The sequence below is a fragment of the Leucoraja erinacea genome, chromosome 13, assembly GCF_028641065.1.
Source record: "Leucoraja erinacea ecotype New England chromosome 13, Leri_hhj_1, whole genome shotgun sequence".
NCBI classification, from domain to species: domain Eukaryota; kingdom Metazoa; phylum Chordata; class Chondrichthyes; order Rajiformes; family Rajidae; genus Leucoraja; species Leucoraja erinaceus.
In genome coordinates, this window is record NC_073389.1 from 43,762,607 (window position 1) to 43,788,346 (window position 25,740).

General features: G+C 41.8%; 2 protein-coding genes across 3 annotated transcripts in view; one reads left to right on the forward strand and one right to left on the reverse strand.

Annotated features, from left to right (window-relative positions):
* Positions 1-730: 730 nt before the first annotated feature.
* dnajc28 (DnaJ (Hsp40) homolog, subfamily C, member 28) lies at positions 731-3,003 on the reverse strand. The gene has a single exon (XM_055645088.1). It carries the CDS (start codon positions 2,573-2,575, stop codon positions 1,484-1,486), a length of 1,092 nt encoding a protein of 363 aa, XP_055501063.1. The 5' UTR covers positions 2,576-3,003; the 3' UTR covers positions 731-1,483.
* The window catches only part of gart (phosphoribosylglycinamide formyltransferase), a 48,288-nt gene continuing 25,524 nt past the window's right edge, over positions 2,977-25,740 (forward strand). The window contains exons 1-6 of one of the 2 annotated variants that reach the window (XM_055645085.1): positions 2,977-2,997; positions 13,917-14,065; positions 17,925-18,020; positions 22,614-22,788; positions 24,218-24,329; positions 24,503-24,571. In XM_055645085.1, the coding sequence (XP_055501060.1) occupies positions 13,921-14,065; positions 17,925-18,020; positions 22,614-22,788; positions 24,218-24,329; positions 24,503-24,571 (597 nt within the window). In that variant the 5' untranslated portion in view covers positions 2,977-2,997; positions 13,917-13,920. Of the gene's footprint in view, positions 2,998-6,160; positions 6,304-13,916; positions 14,066-17,924; positions 18,021-22,613; positions 22,789-24,217; positions 24,330-24,502; positions 24,572-25,740 lie in introns of those variants that run through there. The other variant, XM_055645083.1, reaches the window with a different exon arrangement.

Below are 25,740 nucleotides of genomic sequence, written 5' to 3' on the forward strand. Positions count from 1 at the left end.
AATTCATCAAGACACAAGAGAGTGCAGAAGCTGGAATCTTGAGCAAAGAACAAACTGTTGGAAGAACTGGAGGCAGGCAGCATCTGTGGAAGGAAATAGGCAGATGACATTTTGGGTTGGGACTGTTCTTCGGACTGATGAAGGGTCTTGAACGGAAATCATGTCTGCCCATTTCACTCTAAAGATGTTGGAAGATCCATCTTAATGATTCACATTCTTGTCTAGATATACTAAATAGCATGAAAGCTTTCTGTGTCCACCACGTACTCTGGCAATGGTTTCCAGATTCACCCTCTGGGTAAAACAGACCTTCCTCAGACCTCTCCAAACTCCTTATCCTAAACCTATGTCCTATAAGTTTCATTTCTGATCTGGAGAAAAGCTTCCTACTACTTACCTTATCCATGGCCTTCTTGATTTGACATACCTTTAGCAGGTCCCCCCTTAATGTCCACCCACTCTAAGGAAAACAAACCCAGTCTACCTAGATTCTAGAATCTTTCAATAATAAACACTTCATTCCAGGCATTACACAAGGAACTGCAGATAATGGTTTACAAAAAATAAACCATACATGATGCTGTAGTAACTTAGCGGTCAGGCACCATGTAGAACATTGTCAAGAATTTTACTGAAGTCCACAAAGGTTGCATGATCTGCACTGCCCTCATCAATACATCATCTTATCAAAGAATTCAGTTAAATTGGTCAATGTGATCTCTATCTACAAAGCCATGCTGAACAATAGGAAATAAATATCACAGACATTCAGGTTTTATTTGTTGACAATTTAAATAAAACAGGAAGAATTAAAGTGAACAAGTTCTTGGAAAATCTGTGTTAATACAGAGTACTATTTGTGCAATACTAATGATTTCTAACCGTTTAATTTTTTTAATGAAGTACAATGTATTTTATGCGACAAAAATAAGGGCCTATTTAGCCACTATTTTAACAAAATTTAGTCTCAACTTCCATTTAATGTTTTCTTGAATATTTCACCCACTCAATAAACAAAAAAGTACCGTACTAAGTAAATTAACTAACAGCATTCTGCTTTTTTTTCTTGCAGACAGTATTATTCCAGGACACAATTATTGCATACACTGTTACAAAGTGCATTGTATGTACATTTACAAACCTACTTGCACAATACAGTACTTATTCTTTGATGTGGCAAATGGAAGAAAAAGATATACCCTGTATAATAAAAGGAAACGCTGAAGCACATTTCCACCTCAGATTTCTGTGATCCCCTTATTCCTAAAAAAGATAATTAGGGAAATCACACTGAAATTGATTGATTTTAGATGGGCAAATGCCTGTGGTATGGAGAAATTTCAGATGAACAGGCATTGAACTAAAATCTACCATAATCTACAGCAGGCCAGCTCCTGCTGTAGGTAATGTGGTCACCCATCGTGCAATTCAAAAAATAATTAAATCATTAAATTAATATTCTGATAATGAAAGTTACTGACTTTCATCTCACCCTCTGATTATATTTCAGGAAATGTTTAATCCAATTAAACAGGCTATTTTGTGTACTACTTTCCTTAGTTGGTTGTCCAATAATATCTGAATTGGCTTTGTTTGCTTCCATTAACACATCATATTTTTTCAATATGACAGCAAGTTCCTTATCTTGGTCAAAGTGTAGCATCTGTCTGTTCAACAGAGGCACGATTAAATTGAACTTTTCTACAGTTTTATTAAGTTCTTTGATATCATTTCTGAATTGCTCACAGTTTAAATTCCAATGTTTCAGAGTGTAGTGAGTCAGGGGTTGACCGAGCTTTTTCCTGTAACCCAGTATGTCATTTCTTAGCTTCTCAATTGTTTCATTTATTTCTTTTTGCCGGACAATCCATTCTGGTTGATATCCATTGTCTATGAGTATCCTGTTCAGATTATGTGTCATGGGATCAATGTATGGGTATTGTAAAAACTTTTGCAGTGGTTTTCCTTTACCACTAAGGTTATCAAAATCGCCTCTGGCCATCGACTCTTGTATGAGGTCTTCCACCAACCGTTCCACTGCTTGGGTTATTTTTATCTTTTTGCTCTGCTGTATATCCATCGCCATCATTGTATTTTGCTGATCCTGAGCCTCTAGTTTCTGTTTTCTATAATCCAACACCTGATCTGTTGCACGATTGACCCTGAACGTTCTGTATTGTTTCTCTCTTTGACTAGGTGTTCCAATGCCAACACCCTCAAAGCTCAGGTACTGTCTGTGTTGCAGTGCCAGGTATTTGGATTCTTCTTCTTCTTCATCATTCAAACCTTGATCAGACTCTGTCTTTCCTTTCTCTGCTAAATGCTTAACAACGGCCTTGTAAGCTTCTTCCACTTGCATGAATTTTAGAGGATCTCCGCCATCAGAGCCACTATCCGGATGATACAACTTGACAAGTTTGACATAGGCCTCTTTTACTTCATTGTGGTTGCAATTTTCCTGTACATTAAGCAAGTTGTAACAGTCCTGGAGGCTTTTGCTTCGTGGTCCGTGACCCGAGTACATCCTGGCACCGCGAAGGCAAGTCATAACGCAGGTTTTCTTTGCAGCTAACATGTTCTCTCTAGAATGATGCCTTCAATGAACAGTACAATTACGAAGAGAACCACTTGAACGGTTCCCGATGTTAACTGTAATGCGACATAAAACCCTTGGTACTAATTTGTTTTACCACACGGAATCGCGTTACATTTTGCAAAGGGAATAAATCAGCTGGCTTTTCCGTGCATTGCTTTTTAGTCTGTTGAATTCTTCTTGCACCCTCCACTTAAAATAAAGTCTTTAGGACATATTATCTATCAGCAGAGCAAGATTGTATGCGGAAACCCCCAACGGGCCGAGAGATCAGCTCTGACAGATCCTGGGAGCTGTAGTCTATTCAAACTGCTCAAAACTCCACGGCAGAGCGCACTCGTGTGGACGGAATAACGATGCGGCGCCTCAAGACAACCGTTTCAAACTGTTACATTCCAGAACCGGTAATTTAAAATTTTAAATCCCTTTGTCAAACGTTTGGCTGCAAATATTCGTTTAGACTTGGACGAAAGATAATACAGAAATTGGTGGTAGACACAAAATTCTAGAGTAACTCAGCGGGGCAGGCAGCATCTCTGGAGAGAAGGGATGGGTGACGTTTCTGGTCGAGATCCTTAATCTTCATGCCTGTCCTGCTGTCCTCCAGCATTTTATGTCTACCTTCGATTAAAACCAGCATCTGCAGTTCTTTCCTGTACAGAAATTTGTGTTTGCCATGGATTAAAACAAACATATATATTTGTATTTTGTCAAGAGTCAACTAATATTTAATTGTCGTATGCACCTACCTAGAAAGGAACACTCATACAATAAACAAGTAACCAAAAAATACTTCGAAGTGTATTAAAATACAGGTACTCTTAAAAGGGACTGAACTCACAATACCAAATAATTATTCCCAACGAATTACCGTGCAATCTGGTTTAAAAAAAAAGCTTATGGTCTAACGGGAGAGGTCAGACTGTGGAAATTTAGAGTTTACAGAAGCTTCCAACCTTAAAAAAGCAAGACAATATAAAAGAAACACCCTTTACATCAAATATGCCAACATATGGCACGGAGGAGATGGCTTGATTCATCATGTTTATGCTAACTCTCGGAAACAGCGTTCTAATGATGCCGCTTTCCACAAATGCCCGTTACCCTGTATCTGTACAGAGCTTGATTGTAATTATGTATATGCAGGCATAGGCTTCTCTCTTCACTGCAGAATTGAAAATGGAATTGAACATTGCTGACCTTCCTCATTTCTGGAATTATGATTGAAGGAAGGACATTAATGAAGCGATTGAAAATGGCTAGTTGTGACACTTTTCTGCGCAACACCTCTAAACTACTTATCCTCCAACAATATCATGAACAAACACATTTAGATTAAAGCAAACTTTGCCCTTCACAGCAGAATTAACAAGAAATGGGAGATAACTAAAAGGCCATGACACCACGAGACATAGGAGCAGAATTAGGCCATTTGGCCCATTGACTTTGCTCCGCCATTCGATCATGGATTATCTATTTTTCCCTCTCAACCCCATTCTCCATTCTTACCCTTGTAACCTTTGATGCTTTTACTAATCAAGAACCTATCAATCTCCATTTTAAAATTACCCAATGACTTATCCACCACTGCCATCTATGAAATTCCACAGTTTCACCATGTGTGGCAAAATAAATTCCTCCTCACCTCCATCCTAAAGGTACGTCCTTTTATTCCAAGGCTGCGCCCACTGGTTCTAGACTCTCCCACTACTGGAACCATCCTCTCCACATCTACACCAACTAGGCCTTTCATTGTGCCAGGTTGAAGAGGTAAATTTTAAGCAACATCATGGAGCGATGAGAAAGGTAGAGAGATAAAAATCTTTAGAGAGAGAATTCTAGAACCTTGGCCACTTGAGTCCAGAGGATCCGTTAAACTCAGGGATGTTCAAGAAGTCATAATGAAATGAGAACATGGGGGCAATTACAGAGAAAGGGAGGAATCTAGGGCAATTCCTGACAGGAATGACATCGCTATGGAAGAATTTGAACACAAGGATGATTGTCAAGCTCAATAGATTCCCCAGGTGTCTTTTCACCCGGAGTACAAACCCAAAATTCAAGGTCCTTTATTCTAGGTCCAACACCTTTGGCCATAATGCATTAATAATGCCTCTACAACAGATCTGTGATTACAGCTGCGCCTGACCTCTGTCTTCTAGCCTTATTGGACTGATCCAGGATGGGGAGGAATCTGCCTACAGACAGGAAGTGACACAGCTGGCGTCCTGGTGCCATTGCAACAACCTGGAGCTCTATGCTCTTAAGACAGTGGAATTGATTGCAGACTTTAGCAGAGTTCCCCCTCCCCCCACTCACCAACAACAACACCACAGTCACATCTGTGGAGTCATTTAAGTTCCTTGGAACCAATCATCTCCAGGGATCTTAAATGCGGGGCCACCACCAACTCCACAGCCAAAAGTTGCTGCCTCAAAAAGGCTGGCAGTATCATCAAAGACCCACACCATCCTGGCCACACACTCATCTCCCTGCTACCTTCTGGTAGAAGGTACAGGAGCTTGAAGACTGCAACAACCAGGTTCAGGAATAGCTACTTCCCCACAGCCATCAGGCTATTAAACTGGCTCGGGCAAAACTCTGATTATTAATAACCACTTTTTGCTATTTGCACTTTATCAATTTATTTATTCATGTGTGTATATATTTATATCATGGTATATGGACACATTTATCTGTTTTGTAGTAAATGCCTGCTATTTTCTGTGTGCTTAAGCAAAGCAAGAATTTCATTGTCCTATACAGGAACACATGACAATAAACTCATTTGAACTTGAACTTGAAAAAAGGCCCAGCAGAGGATGTACTACTTGCGGCAGCTGAGAAAACACAATCTGCCACAGGCAGATACTGTCCAGTTTTATACTGCCATCATAGAGTCCGTCTTCACCCTCCATCATGTTCTGGTTTGGCTCAGCCACCAAGCATAACATCCGGAGGCTGCAGTGCCTCATTCGATCAGCCGAGAAGGTTGTTGGCTGCAACCTTCCCCCATCGACGCACTGTACACTGCAAGGGCCAGGAAGCGAGCGGGTAAGATCATCTCTGACATCTCTCACCCTGGTCACAAACTCTTTGAAGCACTTCCCTCTGGAAAGCGACTCCTGACTGTCAAAACTGCCACAGCCAGACTTAAAAACAGCTTTTCCCACCCACGAGCACTACCTCTACTCAGCAACCAAAGCTCTGTAGCCTCCTTTTGCTCTGGTATTTTATTTCATTCTTCACATGTTTAAATTATACTGATTTATTTTTAATTGTCTACTGTATATCGTGTTGTTACTTGTGAGCAAAGCACCAAGGCAAATTCCTTGTATGTATACAGACTTGGCTAATAACATGTATTCAATTCAATTCAATTCAATAACAGCAAAAAAAGGAACTACAACCCCCACAATGCCTTCCATTCACAACTTTTTTTTCAAATATACAAATTGATATTAAAAAAATAGTAGTAGTCACCCCGCCCTAGTTTGCATAGTTTAGTTAGTACAAGTAACAATGCTCAACCCCCCCCCCAAAAAAAACCTAGCGTTCAGTCAATTTACTGATTGGCTGCTGCACAAGTCGCGGTAACTTCACCGCCCTCTCAAGCAATGCATTGCAGCGCCATTTGTGCAAGTTAAAGACGTGTTCACTTTGGCTCCTGGAGCAGCACGTGTTTATATCTGTGTTTCTAAGACGCGTTGGTGAGCTTGCCATTACTTTTGATTATTGTAAAACACTTCTCTCCTCATTTTTTTAAATTGCATTGTAAACAGTGACGGTGCTGTCAGGTCAGGAAATCTTGTTGGAGATGCAAGGAAATGCAGATGTTGGTTTGCAAAAAAAATAATCGTATATGCTGCCTTCAGAACGGAGGCGTTTTCATGCAGTAATATAACAGCCTTGACCAGCAACTCGATGTGACTCTCCGTCTGAGAAAAGCTTTAAAAGCATTGTAAAAATGTTGCAATTATTCATCTTGACTTAAAATGTGTTTTTTTTTGTAATGACAGCTGATATGGTTAAGAGTTAACCCGATTGTATAGCGTGATTGTATTTAATGTGCAAGAAAGAACTGCAGATGCTGGTTAAACCGAAGGTCGACACCAAATGCTGGAGTATCTCAGCGGGTGAGGCAGCATCTCTGGAGAGAAGGAATATGCGACGTTTCGGGTCGACACCCTTCCAGAGATGCTGCCTCATCCGCTGAGTTACTCCAGCATTTTGAGATTGCATTTAATATTTGTTTTTCGTGGAGCGAAATTGTTTCTGCTTATTAATGACACAAGTATAAGTGCTCAATGTGGTCGCAAAAATAACTCTGTAGTTAAAAGGTGAGGCTAAGGAAAGAGACCACAAGTTGGTTTTGAAACACAAGCTGTAGTTTTTTACACTTGGGCAACAGGTGATTGAAAATCCAAAATGTTGATGTTGAAGATCTGGAATAAAACAATAAATTGTTGAAAGCACTCCACAGGCCAGTAGTATATTTGGATATAAAAAGAGATAATGCTTCGAATTGAAATGTTAATTCAATAGTCAATAGTCTATTTAATTGTCATTAATTCTTTCTACAGGTAGTAGTACCTGGGTGCTGTGGTTTTTCAGATGTTTGTTTTTATTTAAAGCAAGAGTTTATCTCTCATTACCTTTTTTTCTTTAACGTGTTATTTGTAAAGATTATTGATTCTGCTTGCCTTATTGAAGTAAAATTGAACTGTAAAAAAAATCTTGCCCTGCTAAAGCTTGCATGCAACAATTGCTGTTTCATTAAAAAGATGAGTGTCATTTACTTACACTGATATGATCAAAATGTATTCACCATATTTTAACCAAGACATATAAGATTTGTTCTTAAACATTCATAATGGTTTGTTCATTGGTAAATATACACTTTTGGCTCTTGAATTACATTTGGCATATGCTCAAATTCAACTGAATATAAATTACATGTGATCCAGTGATCATTTCTTAACCTCTCATTGCTCTCTGTAAACACATCCAGCCATTCCATTCCTCCATTTATGTCTCTCAAGCAGTGTTGGTTTCCTTACCCCTACAATGGTAACTGCTCAATTGCCTATGTTCCAAGTTGCAAGATTCCCCCCCCCCATAAACATTGCCTTTTGACCTTTAAAGCCTATATTCCTTAAAATATTCCTTGACCTTTAAAGCCAATATTCCTTTTTATGGACGTACTTTTTCTGATGTTCCTGTAAAGTGATTTTGAATATTTTACTGCAGTACATTTTGCTATATAAATGCAAAAAACACAAAGCTCAGAAGTAACTCGTGTCAGGAGGCATCTCTGGAGAACAGGATAGGCGACTTTGATTTTGTTCTAGATTCTAGCATCTGTAGTTCCTTGTGTCTACTATATAAAGGTATTAGTTTAATATTCTATACTTGGTGCGTATTTTCATAATCTTTCCCTGGCAGATTGCAAGAACTAAAATGACTTTGAAAATATATGTGGCAGTTAAATCTCACTTTCACAGATATTTTTGATAGTGTAATTGATTCATTTGAGGACAGATTAAAGGGGGGGGGGGCAGTAATGGTCCAGTACTATTGGTTTATTGTACTTTTTTGTGTTTTAAGACTGTTGGCAGATCAATTTGCCTCTTGCGATAAATAAGGTTCTATCGTATCGTTAACTTTCTGAATATTTTGATATATTTTTGTGTGTAGTCTGAGCCCCCGATTGACTACTGCTGCAAGGGAGATTTTTATAATACCTATACCACACTGTACTTGGAATAAGCTTTACTCGATTTGGCTAATAGCAGCAATACAATGGAGTGAATGATTGATGGGCTGCAGTGACACAAGAGATGCTCTCGTGCAGTTTTGTTTTTAAGCAGCACAGTCTAGTTGGTTGATGTGAATCTTCTTTCTGGTAAGAGCAGAGATCATGGAGGCCACTGCTTTCCTACTATTGTTCTTTCTCGTGGGAGCTGCCTTCTTGGAGACTGGTGCAGAGCTTTCTTCTGTGCCTTTGAGAATTGTCAAGGTTCATAAGTTATAGGAGCAGAATTAGGCCATTCGCCCCATCAAGTCTACTCTGCCATTCAATCATGGATCATTAATTTTTCCCTCTCTATCCCATTCTCCTGCCTTCTCCCTAGAACACCTGACACCGCTACATTGTGTGTGTGCTACATTGCAAATGTGCACCTCCGTGATAGAATGATGAGGATTGGGGAGTTTAGAAAGTGATGTCATTACCACTGCATTGATAATGTTTCCATTTGCTTCGACCAAAATTAAAATTCTCTGAAGAAGGGTCCCGACCCGAAATGTCACCTATCCATGTTTTCCAGAGATCAAGGTTTCAAGGTCAGTTTATTGTCACGTGTACCAATTAAGGTACAGTGAAATTTGGGTTACCATACAGCCATACTAAGTGAAAAGCAACAAGACACACAACCACATAAAAGTTAACATAAACATCCATCACAGTGGATTCCACACACCTCACTGTGATGGAAGGCAATAAAGTTCAATCTTCTTCTTTGTATCCGCAGTTGGGGCGATCAAAGCCCCCGCGGCCGACTATCGAAGTCCCCGTCGGTGGGGCAGTTGAAACTTTCGAACTCCCGCGGTGGGGCAGTTGAAACTTTCTCCGCGGCATGGGGCTCTCGAGTTGGCCTCTTCTTACCAGAGACTGCGGGCTTCACAATGTTATAGTCCACAGGCCCTGCGGTTGGAGCTTCGATACCCGGCAAAGGGATCGCACGCTCCGCGATGTTAAAGTCCCGCAGACTCCTGCGGCTTGGAGAGTCGGGTCAGTCTCCAGAAAAGGCCGCCAACTCCACGATGTTGGGCCGCAGCGTGGACAGAGATCCGATAAGGGGAAAAAATCACATCTCTGTCTGGGTCAGGGATTGAAAAAATGTTTCCCCAACCCCCTCCCCCAGCCCCCACACTAAGGAACACTAAAACATTCTTTTAATACATACCAAAAATAACAAAAAGAAGAAAGGACAGACAGACTGTTGGCGAGGCAGCCACCGCAGGTGGCGCCACCCGATGCCACCTGACCCACACAGTTACTCCAGCACTTTGTGTCTTTTTTGTAGACTAGCATCTGCAGTTCCTTGAATCCCTAAAATTGCATTGTTGACATGAGCTTGATCACACTCTGAACTGCGTTAGCGACGACCTGAACAACATTAGCTCAGGGGGTCTTTGCTCCATTAGAGTTGGAGATAGGAACATGGACCCTTGGTACATGGCCTTTAGAGGTTACACTTCTCCAAGTTTCTCTGATAATCCTGGGTTGCATTCAGATTTTGTCATCCACTTCTGAGACCCACCTTCAGCAAACCCATCACCAAAGTATCCATGGCAAAGAGGTAGTAACTGGAAATAATAGTTCTGCACTTGCCAGCATTTGGAATTGCACTTTATATTCCATGCTTGCGATCCCCATGGACTTCCCTGACGTTAAGCAACTGATTATTCCCTCTTATTAACAAGATAAAGGCTGTTGGTTATCATATCAATAGAAAAGGTGCTGTGCACGAAGAAACTATGAAAAAGCCATTCCCCCTGTCCATGTCACTTCCGAATCGGATGCATGCTATTCTCTTTCCAAGGCGCGGTTTAAAAAGAGCATTTCATAATCAGTGACTTAATTCACGTGCACTCTTCCTACCTGAATTGCCAACTAGAAGTAAGGTGAGTGCCCTAGAAACTTTTTGAAGATACTATTGTCTTCTTGTTGCAAAGAACTAAGAAGGTGTGAGTGGTCTTCCCGTCCACAGTTGTATTGTGAGTTATACATAGAAACATAGAAACATAGAAATTAGGTGCAGGAGTAGGCCATTCCGCCCTTCGAGCCTGCACCGCCATTCAATGTGATCATGGCTGATCATCCAACTCAGTATCCCGTACCTGCCTTCTCTCCATACCCCCTGATCCCCTTAGCCAGAAGGGCCACATCTAACTCCCTCTTAAATATAGCCAATGAACTGGCCTCAACTACCCTCTGTGGCAGAGAGTTCCAGAGATTAACCACTCCCTGTGTGAAAAAGTTCCTCTCATCTCGGTTTTAAAGGATTTCCCCCTTATCCTTAAGCTGTGACCCCTTGTCCTGGACTTCCCCAACATCGGGAACAATCTTCCTGCATCTAGCCTGTCCAACCCCTTAAGCAACATTTGTAAATTTTCTTTACTCTTGTTCCATATATACAATGTGAGGCTGAGCTATTTTGTTAATGAGATCTTATTAATCTGAGTGATTGGAGAGCATGAGCAGATCATGAGGTCAGACTGCATGCAGACCTCGTGGAATATATTACATTACATTATCCGAGTCCTTTTATTATCATTCATCTTCATTTATATCTGCTCATAGAATCTTTTTCAATTCTTTTCAATTTGTAAATTTTGAAATATTTTTGAAGATTTGATTGTAACGGTTTACTTTCAAAGTTTTGACAGTTCTTAAGTGCATTTCCTTTCATTTGGCTACTATGCAATGTTCATAAGCTCCAGGAGCAGCATTAGCCCATTCAACCCATCAAGTCTACTCCGCCATTCAATCATGGCTGATCTATCTTTCCCTCTGAACCCCATTCACCTCCTTTAGACAATAGGTGCAGGAGTAGACCATTCGGCCCTTCAAGCCAGCACTGCCATTCAATGTGATCATGGCTGATCATCCACAGTCAGTACCCTGTTCCTGCCTTCTCCCCATATCCCCTGATTCCACTATCTTCAAGAGCCCTATCTAACTCTCTCTCCAGAGAACCGGCAATTCTCAGCCCTCTGAGGCAGAGAATTCCACAGACTCACAACTGTGTGAAAAAGTGTTTCCTCATCTCCATTCTAAATGGCTTACCCCTTATTCTTAAACTGTGGACCCTGGTTCTGAATTCCACCAACATTGGGAACATGTTTCCTGTCGCTAGTGTGTCCAAACTCTTAATAATTTTATATGTTTCAATAAGATCCCCTCTTATACAAGGCTAGCCGCTCCATTCTCTCAGCATATGACAGTCCCGCCATCCTGGGATTAACCTTGTGAACCTATGCTGCACTCCCGCAATAGCAAGAATGTCCTTCCTCAAATTTGGAGACCAAAACTGCACACAATACTCCAGGTGTGGTCTCACTAGGGCCCCGTACAACTGCAGAAGGACCTCTTTGCTCCCATACTCAACTCCTCTTGTTATGAAGGCCACATGCCATTTGCTTTCTTCACTGCCTGCTGTACCTGCATGCTTACTTCCATTGACTGATGAACAAGTACCCCCAGATCCCATTGTACTTCCCATTTTCCCAATTTGACACCATTTAGATAATAATTTGCCTTCCTGTTTTTGCTACCAAAGTGGATAACCTCACATTTATCCACATTAAACTGCATCTGCCATGCATCTGCCCACTCACCCAACCTGTCCAAGTCACCCTGTGTTCTTATAGCATCCTCCTCATAGTTCACACTGCCACCCAGCTTTGTGTCATCTGCAAATTTGCTAATATTACTTGTAATCCCTTCATCTAATTCATTAATATATATTGTAAATAGCTGTGGTCCCAGCACTGAGCCTTGCGGTACCCCACTAGTCACTGCCTGCCATTCTGAAAGGAACCCGTTAATCCCTACTCTTTGTTTCCTGTAGCCAACCAATTTTCTATCCATGTCAGCACTCTACCCCCAATACCATGTGCCCTAATTTTGCCTACTAATCTCCTATGTGGGACCTTATCAAATGCTTTCTGAAAGTCCAGGAACACTACATCCACTTGCTTTCACTTGTCCATTTTCCTAGTTAGATCCACAAATAATTCCAGAAGATAAGTCAAGCATTAGACTAAGTGGGACCTGTTGGTCGGGGGCCGGGGGTGTGGGGGGGGGGGGGGGGGTGTTGTTTGTGTGAGGGGTGTGTGTGGGGTGGGTGTGTGGGGGGAGAGAGGGGTAGAGAGCTCGGAGAAAAGACGGGGGGGAAAGTCATGAGGGAGAGGAGAGGAGGCTCTGAGGGGGACCAGCGTGGTAGTGGCTGGAAGGCGATGCGGTGCGAAGGGGGACTCACAGCGAGCGCTGGTTTTTTTGTCGTTCCTCTCCGCTTTTTTCAGTCTCCGCTTTCCGTTTGGCGACATCCCCGATTCTGGGCTGGGTCTCCAATGCTGGGCTGGGCAGGGTCTCCGAGGCTAGGCTGCTTGGGGCAGGGCAGGGCTGGGCTGGGCTAGGCTGGACTGGGCTGCTTCAGGTCCCTCTGAAAGTCTGGTTTGACACCTCTGCCGGCCATCCTCAGCTCCAGTAAAGACGCAATGGCGCAGGAAGGGGCGTACCGTCCCGGGGAGTGACAGGTGAAGGGACTAATCTGCGCGGTGCTGACTGGCAGGAGAAGAGATAGATCGTAGGTGGGGGGGGGGGGGGGTGCGGGAGGGAAAGGGGGGGCTGCTGGGGAGGGGGAAACTTCAAAAAACCTTCATAACTTTTGTACTATTTCACCGATCGGAACAAAACGTATTTGACTTGCAGCAGAGGAGAATGGTGAGTAAGGTGGCGAAAAATTGTAGCGCTATGGGGGATCGTTTTTGTGCAAATTTAATTACATCACAGACAGGAGGCGGTCAAGATGAGAGTTTTAGTAATATATAGATAGATGATTTCCCCTTCGTAAATCTCTCCATAACCCCTAACATCCTTACCAATCAAGAATCTGTCAATCTCCGCCTTAAAAATATCCATTGACTTGGCCTCCATAGCCATCTGTGGCAATTAATTCCACAGATTTACCACCCTCTGACGAAAGAAAATCCTCCTTTCTAAAAGTACGTCCTTTTATTCTGAGGCTATGGCCTCTGGTCTTAAACTCTCACACTAGTGGAAACATCCTCAACACGTTCACTCTCTCCAGGCCTTTCAATACACTGCTTTATTTCAAGAGTTACTTTAAAAGGTCAGATTGGAGAGTAACATTAATGAGATCAATTTTTAATTAGCATGTCTCTTTGCTGTTACATCGGGACCCGATATCTCTTGATTTTTATAGGCTGCTTTCTTTGTTGAATTATTGACCATATTTTATAGTTTGCTTTTTTTTGCAAAGGTGGGTGGGAGGAGTCTAACATTTTAACGTGTTGTCCATGTGCCTGTTGATAACTAAAGTAGGTTAGAAAATATCTAGGTTATGCAGAGAAACCGATGTTTATCTCTCGTCATTTAGTATTGGACTGCTAATATACCTCTTTCAAGCAGAGTGCACAGAGAAAGCTGTGTTGTAGATTAGTGGCTGGGAATATGGTATGAAATCAAGAAGTGTTAACTTATTGTAACTGGCAGAACTGTGTTAATGTTTAGGACAATGGCAGAACGGGTGCTTATCATTGGCAGTGGAGGTCGTGAGCATACCCTGGCATGGAAACTGGCCCAGTCACCACTTGTCCTGCAGGTTTTGGTTGCTCCAGGGAATGCCGGAACAGCAGAGAGTGGGAAGATCTCTAATTCAGGTGAGAGGCTGCTGGATTCTGTTTCTGTTTAGTTGTTTAACATTACACAGTTATTCTTTTCATTTGTGTTAATGGAAATGTAAGTCGGTGATTTTGGTATTATAGTATTATCCTGCGCTATTTTGTCTATTTTGGACAAAGTCAGCATGGATTTACGAAAGGTAAATCATGTCTGACGAATCTTATAGAATTTTTTGAGGATGTAACTAGTAGCGTGGATAGGGGAGAACCAGTGGATGTGGTGTATCTGGACTTCCAGAAGGCTTTCGACAAGGTCCCAGATAAGAGATTAGTATACAAACTTAAAGCACATGGCATTGGGGGTTCAGTATTGATGTGGATAGAGAACTGGCTGGCAAACAGGAAGCAAAGAGTAGGAGTAAACGGGTCCTTTTTACAATGGCAGGCAGTGACTAGTGGGGTACCGCAAGGCTCAGTACTGGGACCCCAGCTATTTACAATATATATTAATGATCTGGATGAGGGAATTGAAGGCAATATCTCCAAGTTTGCGGATGACACTAAGCTGGGGGGCAGTGTTAGGTGTGAGGAGGATGCTAGGAGACTGCAAGGTGACTTGGATAGGCTGGGTGAGTGGGCAAATGTTTGGCAGATGCAGTTTAATGTGGATAAATGTGAGGTTTTCAATTTTGGTGGCAAAAATTTCAAAGCAGATTATTATCTAAACGGTGGCCGATTGGAAAGGGGGAGATGCAGCGAGACCTGGGTGTCATGGTAACCAGTCATTGAAGGTAGGCTTGCAGGTGCAGCAGGCAGTAAAGAAAGCGAATGGTATGTTGGCTTTCATAGCAAGAGGATTTGAGTATAGGAGCAGGGAGGTTCTACTGCAGTTGTATAGGGTCTTGGGTGAGACCACACCTGGAGTAGTGCGTGCAGTTTTGGTATCCAAAACTGAGGAATGACATGGTTATGCCATAGAGGGAGTGCAGAGAAGGTTTATCACCAGACTGATTCCTGGGATGTCAGGACTGTCTTTCATGAAGAAAGACAGAGATAGACTGTGTTTATAGTGGCTGGAGTTGGTAGGAGATCAGAGGGGATAACTTATAGAAACTGGCAAAACTGTTAAGGGGTTAGGACAGGCTAGATGGGTGCTTATTGTTGGCGATGTTGGGGTCGTCCAGGACAAGGGGTCACAGCATAAGGATAAGGGGGAAATCCTTTAAAACCGAGATGAGGAGAACTTTTTTCACACAGAGAGTGGTGAATCTCTGGAACTCTCTGCCACAGAGAGTAGTTGAGGCCAGTTCATTGGCTATATTTAAGAGGGAGTTAGATGTGGCCCTTGTGGCCAAGGGGATCAGAGGGTATGGAGAATTACACAGTTATTCTTTTCATTTGTGTTAATGGAAATGTAAGTCGGTGATTTTGGTATTACAGTATTATCCTGCGCTATTTTGTTTCTATGTCTATATGTATCTATTGTGTATGGTTTCCATAGTTAATCTTGAGTGTTTAGTACAAAACAAACTGTTTAAATACACTGAGTTGGGGATCTATCCTTGATCAAATATAAGCAAAATATCAAAGTTGCAGCGATGCACAAGGAATTCATAATAGCTTGGTTTAATTTTGAGATACAGCGTGGTAATGGGTCCCTAGGGCCACCGAGTCCACACTGACGGCCCATCACCAGTTCACACTAATTATACGTTATCCCGCTTTTTTTAATCCACGTCCTATACATGGGGATATTTTACAGTAGCCAATTAACCTACAAACCCGAACGTCTTTGGGACATGGGAGGAAACTGGAATACCCCGGAGGGAGAATGTGCAAATTCTACACTGACAGCACCCAAAGTCAGGATTGAATCCGGGTGTCTGGCATTGTGAGGCAGCAGTTCTACCAGATGCTCCACTATACTGCTTTGGCATGACGAAAAGGGCATGATTAAACACCACTAGTTTTGATAAAAGGAACATTTTGATGGCGTAAAGACAGGCAGTGTGTTTATTCTTTGGAAGTTTCTGATAATCCAACTACAATCAGTCTGAAGAAGTCCCAAACCAAAACATCACTGTCCATTCCTTCTACAGATGCTGCCTGATCTGCTGAGTTCCTCCAGAACTTGGTGTTTTGTACAAAATGGATTGTAGTCAGATGAAACTACTACTTGTATTACTGATGTCAAACATGCTTTAGTTTAGTTTAGAGATACAGCACAGAAACTGGCCCTTCAGCCAACTGGGCCCACGCCGACCAGCGATCCCCGCACATTGACACTATCCTACACCCACTAGGGACAATTTTTACATTTACCAAGCCAATTAACCTGCAAACCTGTACGTCTTTGGAATGTGGGAGGAAACCGAAGATCTCGGAGAAAACCCACGCAGGTCACGGGGAGAACGTACAAACTCTGTACAGACAGCACCCGTAATCGGGATCGAACCCAGCGCTGCATTCGCTGTAAGGCAGCAACTATACCGCTGCGCCACCTTGACTGCCCTTCACAGTGGTGCAGCTTTCTTTTTGTATGGGACTACAAATGGGACTACAAACAAGTGAGCCAGTATTTAGTGAAGATATTATCACCCCCAATCTAGAGCTAATTTTGCCGTGTGGGGTGTATTTAAGATGAATAATGGTAGCCAAAGGCATGTTGGAATCTTAATCTTGAGTGTTTAGTACAAAGCAAACAGTTTAAATACACTGAGTTGGGGATCTATCCTTGAACAATTTAGAATGATTTCATTCTTCCAAAAAAAAGTATAAATAGCGCAGCAATAGAGTTGCTGCCTTACAACACCAGGGACCCGGGTTCAATCCTGACTGCGGGTGCTGTCTGTACGGAGTTTGTGCATCTCCCTGCGACCTGCATGTGCTTTCACCGTGTGCCGGCTGAAGAAGGGTGCCGACCCGAAATGTCACCTTTTCCTTCGCTCCATAGATGCTGCCTCACCCGCTGAGTTTCTCCAGCATTTTTGTCTACCTTCAGGTTTGGAGATTAATTGGTTTCGGTAAAATTACAAATTGTCCCTAGTGTGTTTAGGATAGTGTTAGTGTGCGGGGATTACTGGTCGGCACAGACTCGACGGGCCAAAGGGACTGTTTCCGCGTTTAATCTCCAAACTAAACTAAAACCAAACAAAGAAAAATTAAAAAAACCTGTAGAGATGAACGATGCTGAATAGTGAGCTTATTATTTTCTGTATTTCCTATTCTTTTTTTGTGTTATGATATTTTATGTTAATTTAGATATCCTGTTAATTATATTTGGAGAGTGTAGTCTAATCTATGGATTCATGTGACATTTGCAAAGCACTGAATTTATTACTTTTGTTCGCCAGACCTCCTTTCAATCAATGCATTAGTTTTTATAGAAGTTGTGGTTATCTGTTGACTGGAGATAACCTTTCTGATTTGATGATCTAAGTTCACACAAGAGAGCAAATGACCCAGTTGATTTAAGCATGCCGGCCACTTGTTGTGAGACAAAGTCCATTTCATAAATCTTTGGTAATATCGCAAATTATGCTGAATGACTATATGACTCGATGTGACAAACTGAACCAATGTTACCACCATAATGTCATTTTTAATATTAAAATGTTACAAATTGCATTAGAAATGGCTTTGCACAATGAAGTTTGAATAATCAATCAATGTTATAAGACGCAAACATACAAGATTTGCAGCTGTCCATGTGACTTTTGGTATCTTTTCATATCAATTTGTTTGAAATCAAAGATTGGGACTGTATGAAGGAAGTAGTATGATGCACAGTTTTATTCAATAAGTTGTACACTCAAAGGATCAACTTTGCAAAAGGTTTCTCCAAAAGGTTAAATTTCCACATGCATTGTGCAAACTGTCTTTTATTTTATCATTGCAGCTGTTTCTGTCAGCAATCATGCGATTCTCGCCCAATACTGCAAAGACCACAACATTGGCCTGGTGGTGGTTGGGCCAGAAGCTCCCCTTGCTGCAGGTAAGCATAATCTCTCTGGAATTGAGCTACAAGACAGTAGCATTTGACTGAAGTTCCTCAATCTTTTTGCATGCAATCAGATCGGATAATACGTTGGGCGATTCTATCAGATGATAGTAGATCCTCCACTGGAGCAGCCTGCAAAGGTTTCCAGGTGAAAACAGAATATTAGTCTTATCTTACTCTTCAATACGACTTCGTCTTTGCAGAAAATTGCTGAGCACTCAACTATAATTGTCTCATTTGTAGGTGGTAAAGTGGCTAATTCAGTAGCTCAGTTTAGTTTATTATCGTCATGTGTACAGTGAAAGGCTTTTGTTTGCATGCTATCCAGTCAAAGAAAAGACTATACATGAATACAATCAAGCCGCCCACGGTGCACAGATTAAAGAGGCTGTCCCACTTGGGCGATCTAATCCGCGAGTTCTGGTGAGTTTGCCCTCGACTCGTACTCGCAGCACAGTCGACACGAGGTCGTAGGAGGTCTTCGTAACTCTCCTTCGTGCTCAAGAGTGGTCTTTGCGTACTCGATGCCTCAACTAGTTCGTGGCGTTTTTATCAATATGTTAAAAAATGCCCGCGAGTAAAAAAAGTCGCCATGGAAAAAATCGATACTTTTTTTTACTTGTAGGTTTAGTCGTGCAGTAGTAGGTCGGCATGTTAGTCGTAGGTAATCGAGGGTAGTCCAAGGTAGTGGTAGATGATCTTTATCACAGTCGAAGGGAGGTTGAAGGAGATTGAAGGAGGTCGTCTTCACTCTCCACTATTCGGTGTCCAATTTTCCCGAAGTTGGTCGCAGCTAGTCAAAGCTGGTCTTCAACATAGTCGAAGGAGGTCTTTCTACATGCCATTTTTTTCAAACTCTTCTAAACTCGCCAATTAGGTCGCCCAAGTGGGACAGCCCCTAAAGGGTGAAGCATTTAGTGCAAGATATCACATTGAAGTCCAATAACATCCGATTAAAGATAGTTCAAAAGTCTCCAGCAAGGTAGACCGGAGGCCAGGGCCACTTAACAATTCCTAAAAGCCACAATGGCAATTTGTGAGTGTTGAAACAATGTCTGGCTGCCCTACAGTATCATAGCATGTGTGCTCTTGTACCTAGTCACTGTGAAGGTACATAATTGATTGTGAGCGGTATCACCTTCAGGAAAAGCTGGTCACTTGAGCAAGAGCAATAGGTCATTGTGATATGGTTTTGCTATCTGCCGCATAGCTTGCAACACTGTTCAATTGCCAATTAGTGTTGAAATAATCTCTGGTAGATCTGCTGAATATCATTGCTCTATTCAGAGTTTGCTGAAATGTTCATAAGTTTGTACTGAAAATATTGGGGAATAGTAGAATACAAATAATATCCTGCACGATGTGTAATTGCTGCTGAGTTTTTATTTACTGACATGCAATTTTTGTTTTGGTATTGATTATCTTCCAGCCCTGTTTTTAGGCAATCTGATTACTAGGTTTAACAAAAAATAAGACTTTTTTTTATCTTTAGAGTATTTCAACCAGGTAAACCAGTTGAACCCTACAAGGACAGTCAATGCAATACATTAAAAAAAGGGCCTTGGGTTATTCAAAGGCACTATAGGGAGAAGTACTGGAAACAAATTGTAGGGATTGATTTGGGGATAAATTAAATATTCACCATGTGCAATTTAGGAAAATATATAAACTCCCATTTTAGCTGTTTCCCACCTGGAATGTATTTGTTGAAGGCACAGTTTCCATGAGGTAAAACATCAGTGTTTGAGCTTTTGAATGTCTGTCTACTGCAGAACTAGTGCTGTTCAAAGCTGATACAATGATCTCCACATTTGCCTTGTATATGTCCAAGGTGGGGTGGAGAGGTCACCATAATTTTTTTTTGGAACAATCTGTTCGAAGGCAAAAAATAATCTGGGCCGTGGGTGGGATAACATAGAAACATAGAAAATAGGTGCAGGAGTAGGCCATTCGGCCCTTCGAGCCTGCACTGCCATTCAATATGATCATGGCTGATCATTCAACTCAGTATCCCATCCCTGCCTACTCTCCATACCCCCTGATCCCTTTAGCCACAAGGGCCACATCTAACTCCCTCTTAAATATAGCCAATGAACTGGCCTCAACTATCTTCTGTGGCAGAGAATACACAGATGCACCACTCTCTGTGTAAAAAATGATTTTCTCATCTCGGTCCTAAACGACTTCCCTCTTATCTTTAAACTGTGACCCCTAGTTCTGGACTTCCCCAACATCGGGAATAATCTTCCTGCATCTAGCCTGTCCAACCCCTTAAGAATTTTGTAAGTTTCTATAAGATCCCCCCTCAATCTTCTAAATTATAGCGTGTACAAGCCGAGTCTATCCAGTCTTTCTTCATATGAAAGTCCTGCCATCCCAGGAATCAGTCTGGTGAACCTTCTCTGTACTCCCTCTATGACAAGAATGTCTTTCCTCAGATTAGGAGATAAGGGATGGGAGGGGGTATAATGGCATTGGTAGTCGGGTAATCCTTCAAGTCCTCCTGGCCCCAAATACTTGCTGTATTGGCACTAAATCTTTATGCAAACATGTACTCGCCTCCCTTATTTGATTTTCTAGGAAGCTCACTCAGGGTTCAACTTGGAACCCAGGTTAAATCTGAGGCACACGGGTTCACTAGTTGGATAGCAGATTCTAATCCCAACCACTTCTCCCATACTTCCACTGAAAGCGGACGTGTGTGGTTTAGGGGCAAGTCAGGATCAGGTTTGAGTTTTTTTTATATATTTGTTTTAACTGGTTAAAATAACCCCTTGAGGGTTATAGTTTGCCCAGAAGTACTTAAAAGAGCAACCACAGTTCTAGATAAGGGTCTTGTGGACAGATGAGACGAAGATCAACTTGTATCAGAGTGATGGCAAGAGCAAAGTGTGGAGGAGAGAAGGAACTGCCCAAGATCCAAAGCAAATCACCTCATCTGTGAAACACGGTGGTGGGGGTGTTATGGCCTGGGCATGTATGGCTGCTGAAAATACTGGCTCACTTAACTTCATTGATGATACAACTGCTGATGGTGGTAGCATAATGAGTTCTGAAGTGTGTAGACACAACGGACTGTTCCAGCTGCTACGGTCAGGCAAACGCCTCCGTTGCCATGCGGTGAGAACAGAGAGGTTGAGAAGGAGTTTCTTCCCAGAGGCAATTCGGACTGTAAACGCCTATCTCACCAGGGACTAACTCTACAGAACGTTTTTCCTTCCATTATTTATTATGTAAAAGAATGTGTGTGTTATGATTGTGTTTATAATTTGTTTGGTTGTTTGTCTTTTGCACAACATTCCGTGAGCATTGCCACTTTCATTTCACTGCACATCTCGTATGTGTATGTGACAAATAAACTTGACTTGACTTGACTTGACATCCTATCTTTTCAAGTTCAATCAAATGCCTCAAAACTCATTGGCCGGCAGTTCATTTTACAGCAAGACAATGATCCCAAACATACTGCTAAAGCAACAAAGGAGTTTTTCAAAGCTAAAAAATGCTCAATTCTTGAGTGGCTAAGTCAATCACCCGATCTGAACCCAATTGAGCATGCCTTTTATATGCTGAAGAGAAAACTGAAGCAGACTAGCCCCCAAAACAAGCATAAGCTTAAGATGGCTGCAATACAGGCCTGGCAGAACATCACCATAGAAGACGTCCAGCAACTGGTGATGTACATGAATCGCAGACTTCAAATAGTCATTGCATGCAAAGAATTTGCAACAAAATACTAAACATGACTACTTTCATTTACATGACATTGCTGTGCCCTAACTTTATGGTGCCCTGAAATGGGGGGGACTACGTATAAACACAGTTGTAATTTGTATGGTGAAACCAAAATGTATAAAAGTAGCCTTTATTAAAATCTGACAATGTGCACTTTAACCACATGTGATTTTTTTTCTATTACAAATCTCAAATTGTGGAGTACAGAGGCAAATAAATAAATGATGGGTCTTTGGCCCAAACATTGTGGAGAGCACTGTAAATTCAAGTTAGTTACTAAAACTGGAATTTAAAAGACTCTTGTTTGTGAAGAAATTCTGGATCAGAAATGTATTTTTTTAACACGCTTATCTGCTCTAAAGCATGACTGAACAATGGGAATTAATGATGGGCATTAAATCTGGCCAAGCCACTGATGTTTATATTGCACGAAAGTGAACAGGAAGTGAAGTATAGGTCGGAAGAAGGGTCTCGACCCGAAACGTCACCCATTCCTTCTATCCAGAGATGCTGCCTGTCCCGCTGAGTTACTCCAGCATTTTGTGTCTATCTTCAGTGTAAACCACCATCTGCAGTTCCTTCCTACACAGAGAAGTATAGACGTTGGATGTCCCTTCACCCCCTCTACCCCTACCCCACATAAGTATAAGTTGGTCTGAAGATAGACACAAAAAGCTGGAGGGACAGGCAGCATCTCTGGAGAGAAGGAATGGGTGACGTTTCGGGTCAAAGTTGGTCTATTTGGAGGAGGAGAACAAAAACATTGAAGAATAATATTTAAACGCCTGTTTGATATCTTTCAGATAGCAGTGCTCACCATCTCTTTCTTTCCTGATCCCTTGTGTTCTTCAGGAATCGTGGACGACTTGACGGCTGCTGGAGTGAGATGTTTTGGCCCCTCGGCAAAGGCAACACAATTGGAAGCCAGCAAGCATTTTGCTAAAGACTTCTTGGATCGACACGATATTCCTACTGCTAGATGGAAAGCATTTACTGACTCTGGGGAAGCATGTAGCTTCATCCAGCGGTAAGAGTGTCCTTTGTTCAGGTGGTGGGAGCATGAATAAGGTTTTACTGTTAATATGGCATGTGACTGACCCTCTACCATTTAGTGGATGCTGTACCAGGGCAAGTTCAGTGCTTCAAATAACAGTGCGTACATTGATCTGAATGCTTGCCTCCAGCATTTTGTCAGTGTTTAGAAACAAGTTTTAATTAACAAACACATTGAAGGAAATTGTTTGAAGTTCCAATAGTCAAGTCAAGTCAAGTCAAGTTTATTTGCCACATACACATACGAGATGTGCAGTGAAATGAAAGTGGCAATGCTCGCGGAACAACAAAACAACCAAACAAATTATAAACACAATCATAACAGACATATTATTTTACATAATAAATAATAGAAGGAAAAACGTTCTGTACAGTTAGTCCCTGGTGAGAAAGGCGTTTACAGTCCGAATTGCCTCTGGGAAGAAACTCCTTCTCAACCTCTCCGTTCTCACTGCATGGCAACGGAGGCGTTTGCCTGACCGTAGCGGCTGGAACAGTCTGTTGCAGGGGTGGAAGAGGTCTCTCATGATTTTGTTTGCTCTGGAGTTGCACCTCCTGTTGTATAGTTCCTGCAGGGGGGTGAGTGAAGTTCCCATAGTGCGTTCGGCCGAACGCACTACTCTCTGCAGAGCCTTCTTGTCCTTGGCAGAGCAATTCCCGAACCAAATGGTAATGTTCCCGGACAAGATGCTTTCCACCGCCGCTGCGTAGAAGCACTGGATGATCCTTGGAGACACTCTGAATTTCCTCAATTGCCTGAGGTGGTAAAGGCGCTGCCTTGCCTTACTCACCAGTGCTGAGGCGTGTAATGACCATGTCATATCCTCAGAGATGTGGACTCCCAGATATTTAAAACAGTTCACCCTATCCACAGGATCCCCATTTATACTCAATGGAGTGTACGTCCTCGGATGATGTGCCCTCCTAAAGTCCATGATCAGCTCCTTTGTTTTTTTGATGTTCAAGAGGAGGCTGTTCTCCTGGCACCAGAGTGCTAGATCAGCCACCTCCTCCCGGTAGGCCCTCTCATCATTGTCTGAGATCAGGCCCACCAGTATCGGTGTACTACTGCTATACACTCGTACTGTAGCTGAGATGCTTATCTAATATGTATCTAAGTGCGTATGCATAGTGATACTTGTACTAAACTGTATACAAAAATGAGTTTCACTGTACCTTGGTACACGTGACAATTAAATTACTATACTAATACATTGCAATGAAACTAGCCTCGTCAAAAGTCTCAGTGATCAATGGATGATGCGCTTTAGCTTTCATTTTTCCATATTAATGTGTAATATAATACTTTCCTATCACTACTTACACAGGGAAAATTGTGAACGGAGCAGAGAAAAATCTTCACCCCATGTCTTGCAATGAAATGATTGTTACTTTTCTTTTAGTGCCAATTTCCCTGCTCTGGTAGTGAAAGCTAGTGGGCTGGCAGCTGGGAAAGGTGTTATTGTCGCAGCTAACAAAGAAGAGGCTTGCAAAGCAGTCAAGGATATTATGCAAGTATGTAACTATTGACGTTTGTATTAGGTTTTATCCTTCTACATAGCTGTCTTTCATTGATTGAAAATAACAATCCTGACTAAATATTCCTTTTGTGATCTTCTCTTGGGCATTTATCTGTATGTGAAGTTTTCAGTCTTGCTAATTGTAACTGAAGTTTTTCTCTCCAAAAGGAAAAGGCGTTTGGTTCTGCGGGTGAAACTGTAGTTGTGGAAGAGCTGCTCGAGGGAGAAGAAGTATCAGTGAGTAAAGCTTGCATCTTTTGTCACCAGCCAGTTGTTTAAAATCATTTTTATGTTCTTGCTACCAGGTTTAATCCAGTTGTCCGTCCAAATTCAATGATGCTTCATTGTCACATGAACCAAGGTACAGTGAAATTCTTTGGTAGACAAAGAATCTGGTAAAATCATACAGCAGACTTCACCTAGGCATTAGGTAAAGAGCCGTCATGTTTCTGGCACCGACAACCTTTCAGATGTTCTTGGTGCAGTCTTATCTTCTCGCAGCGGTAAACCAGGCCTGCCGCCGCAGGTGGTCGTAAGCAGCCCCCACTGAGTCCCCCTTTGTTATCGGCAGCCCTCTTCGTTCTCGGCGACATGGGTCCCCCAACGCTTTCAGCGGTCCCCCTAAGCTGGAGCTTAAGTTGTATCCTCTCACTGCCTGCTTCCTTTGGATCTATATTGATCTACTAGTTGAAGATCACTCACTTAAGAATCTGAAATGACATTTATTTGACAGGGATTACTGTGAAATTATTTAAGTTTGCTACCAATAAGTGGGATTTGTGGAGCTGCCCTGGATATTTTTGGCTGTCTTTCAAGATGTAGCTTCCACTTCTGAATCTGACTTTCTAAATAATATTGCATAATATACAAAGCTTCATTTGATCTCATCGTTGAATACACTTGCTTATTAGATCTATCCAAGTCATCATGAGTAAATTAATGAACATTTACTTTCAGTATTTTTGATGAGTTCATCATATTGTTGTGTTCCTATGTTTAATTAACATTGGGTTGGAAGACACACTGTTAAAGTTCTTTGTATCATTGGCCAATGTACATTTGGAAGGCCCAACCCAAACACATGTCAGAATGCGAAATGGTCCAATACATCTGTGGTGCTAGACAGAATAACCTTGCCAGGGATGCTCTAGATGATAAATTGCTGATTTCTGGAAGGTGTGGAGAGGTACAAACCAGAGGTTTGTTGCTTTACATTGAGGCCACTTCGCATGAGGTGGTTGTTGCTACTTGGATCTAAATACCTGAAAACACACCTCTACTTAATATTGTTTGGCTATACAAAAACTAATATGGATATCGAAAGAGCAGAAAAAAACTCTAGAAAATCCATCCAGGATCCGTTGATTTCATTAAGTGTTCAGTTTTTGATTATAACAGACATGATT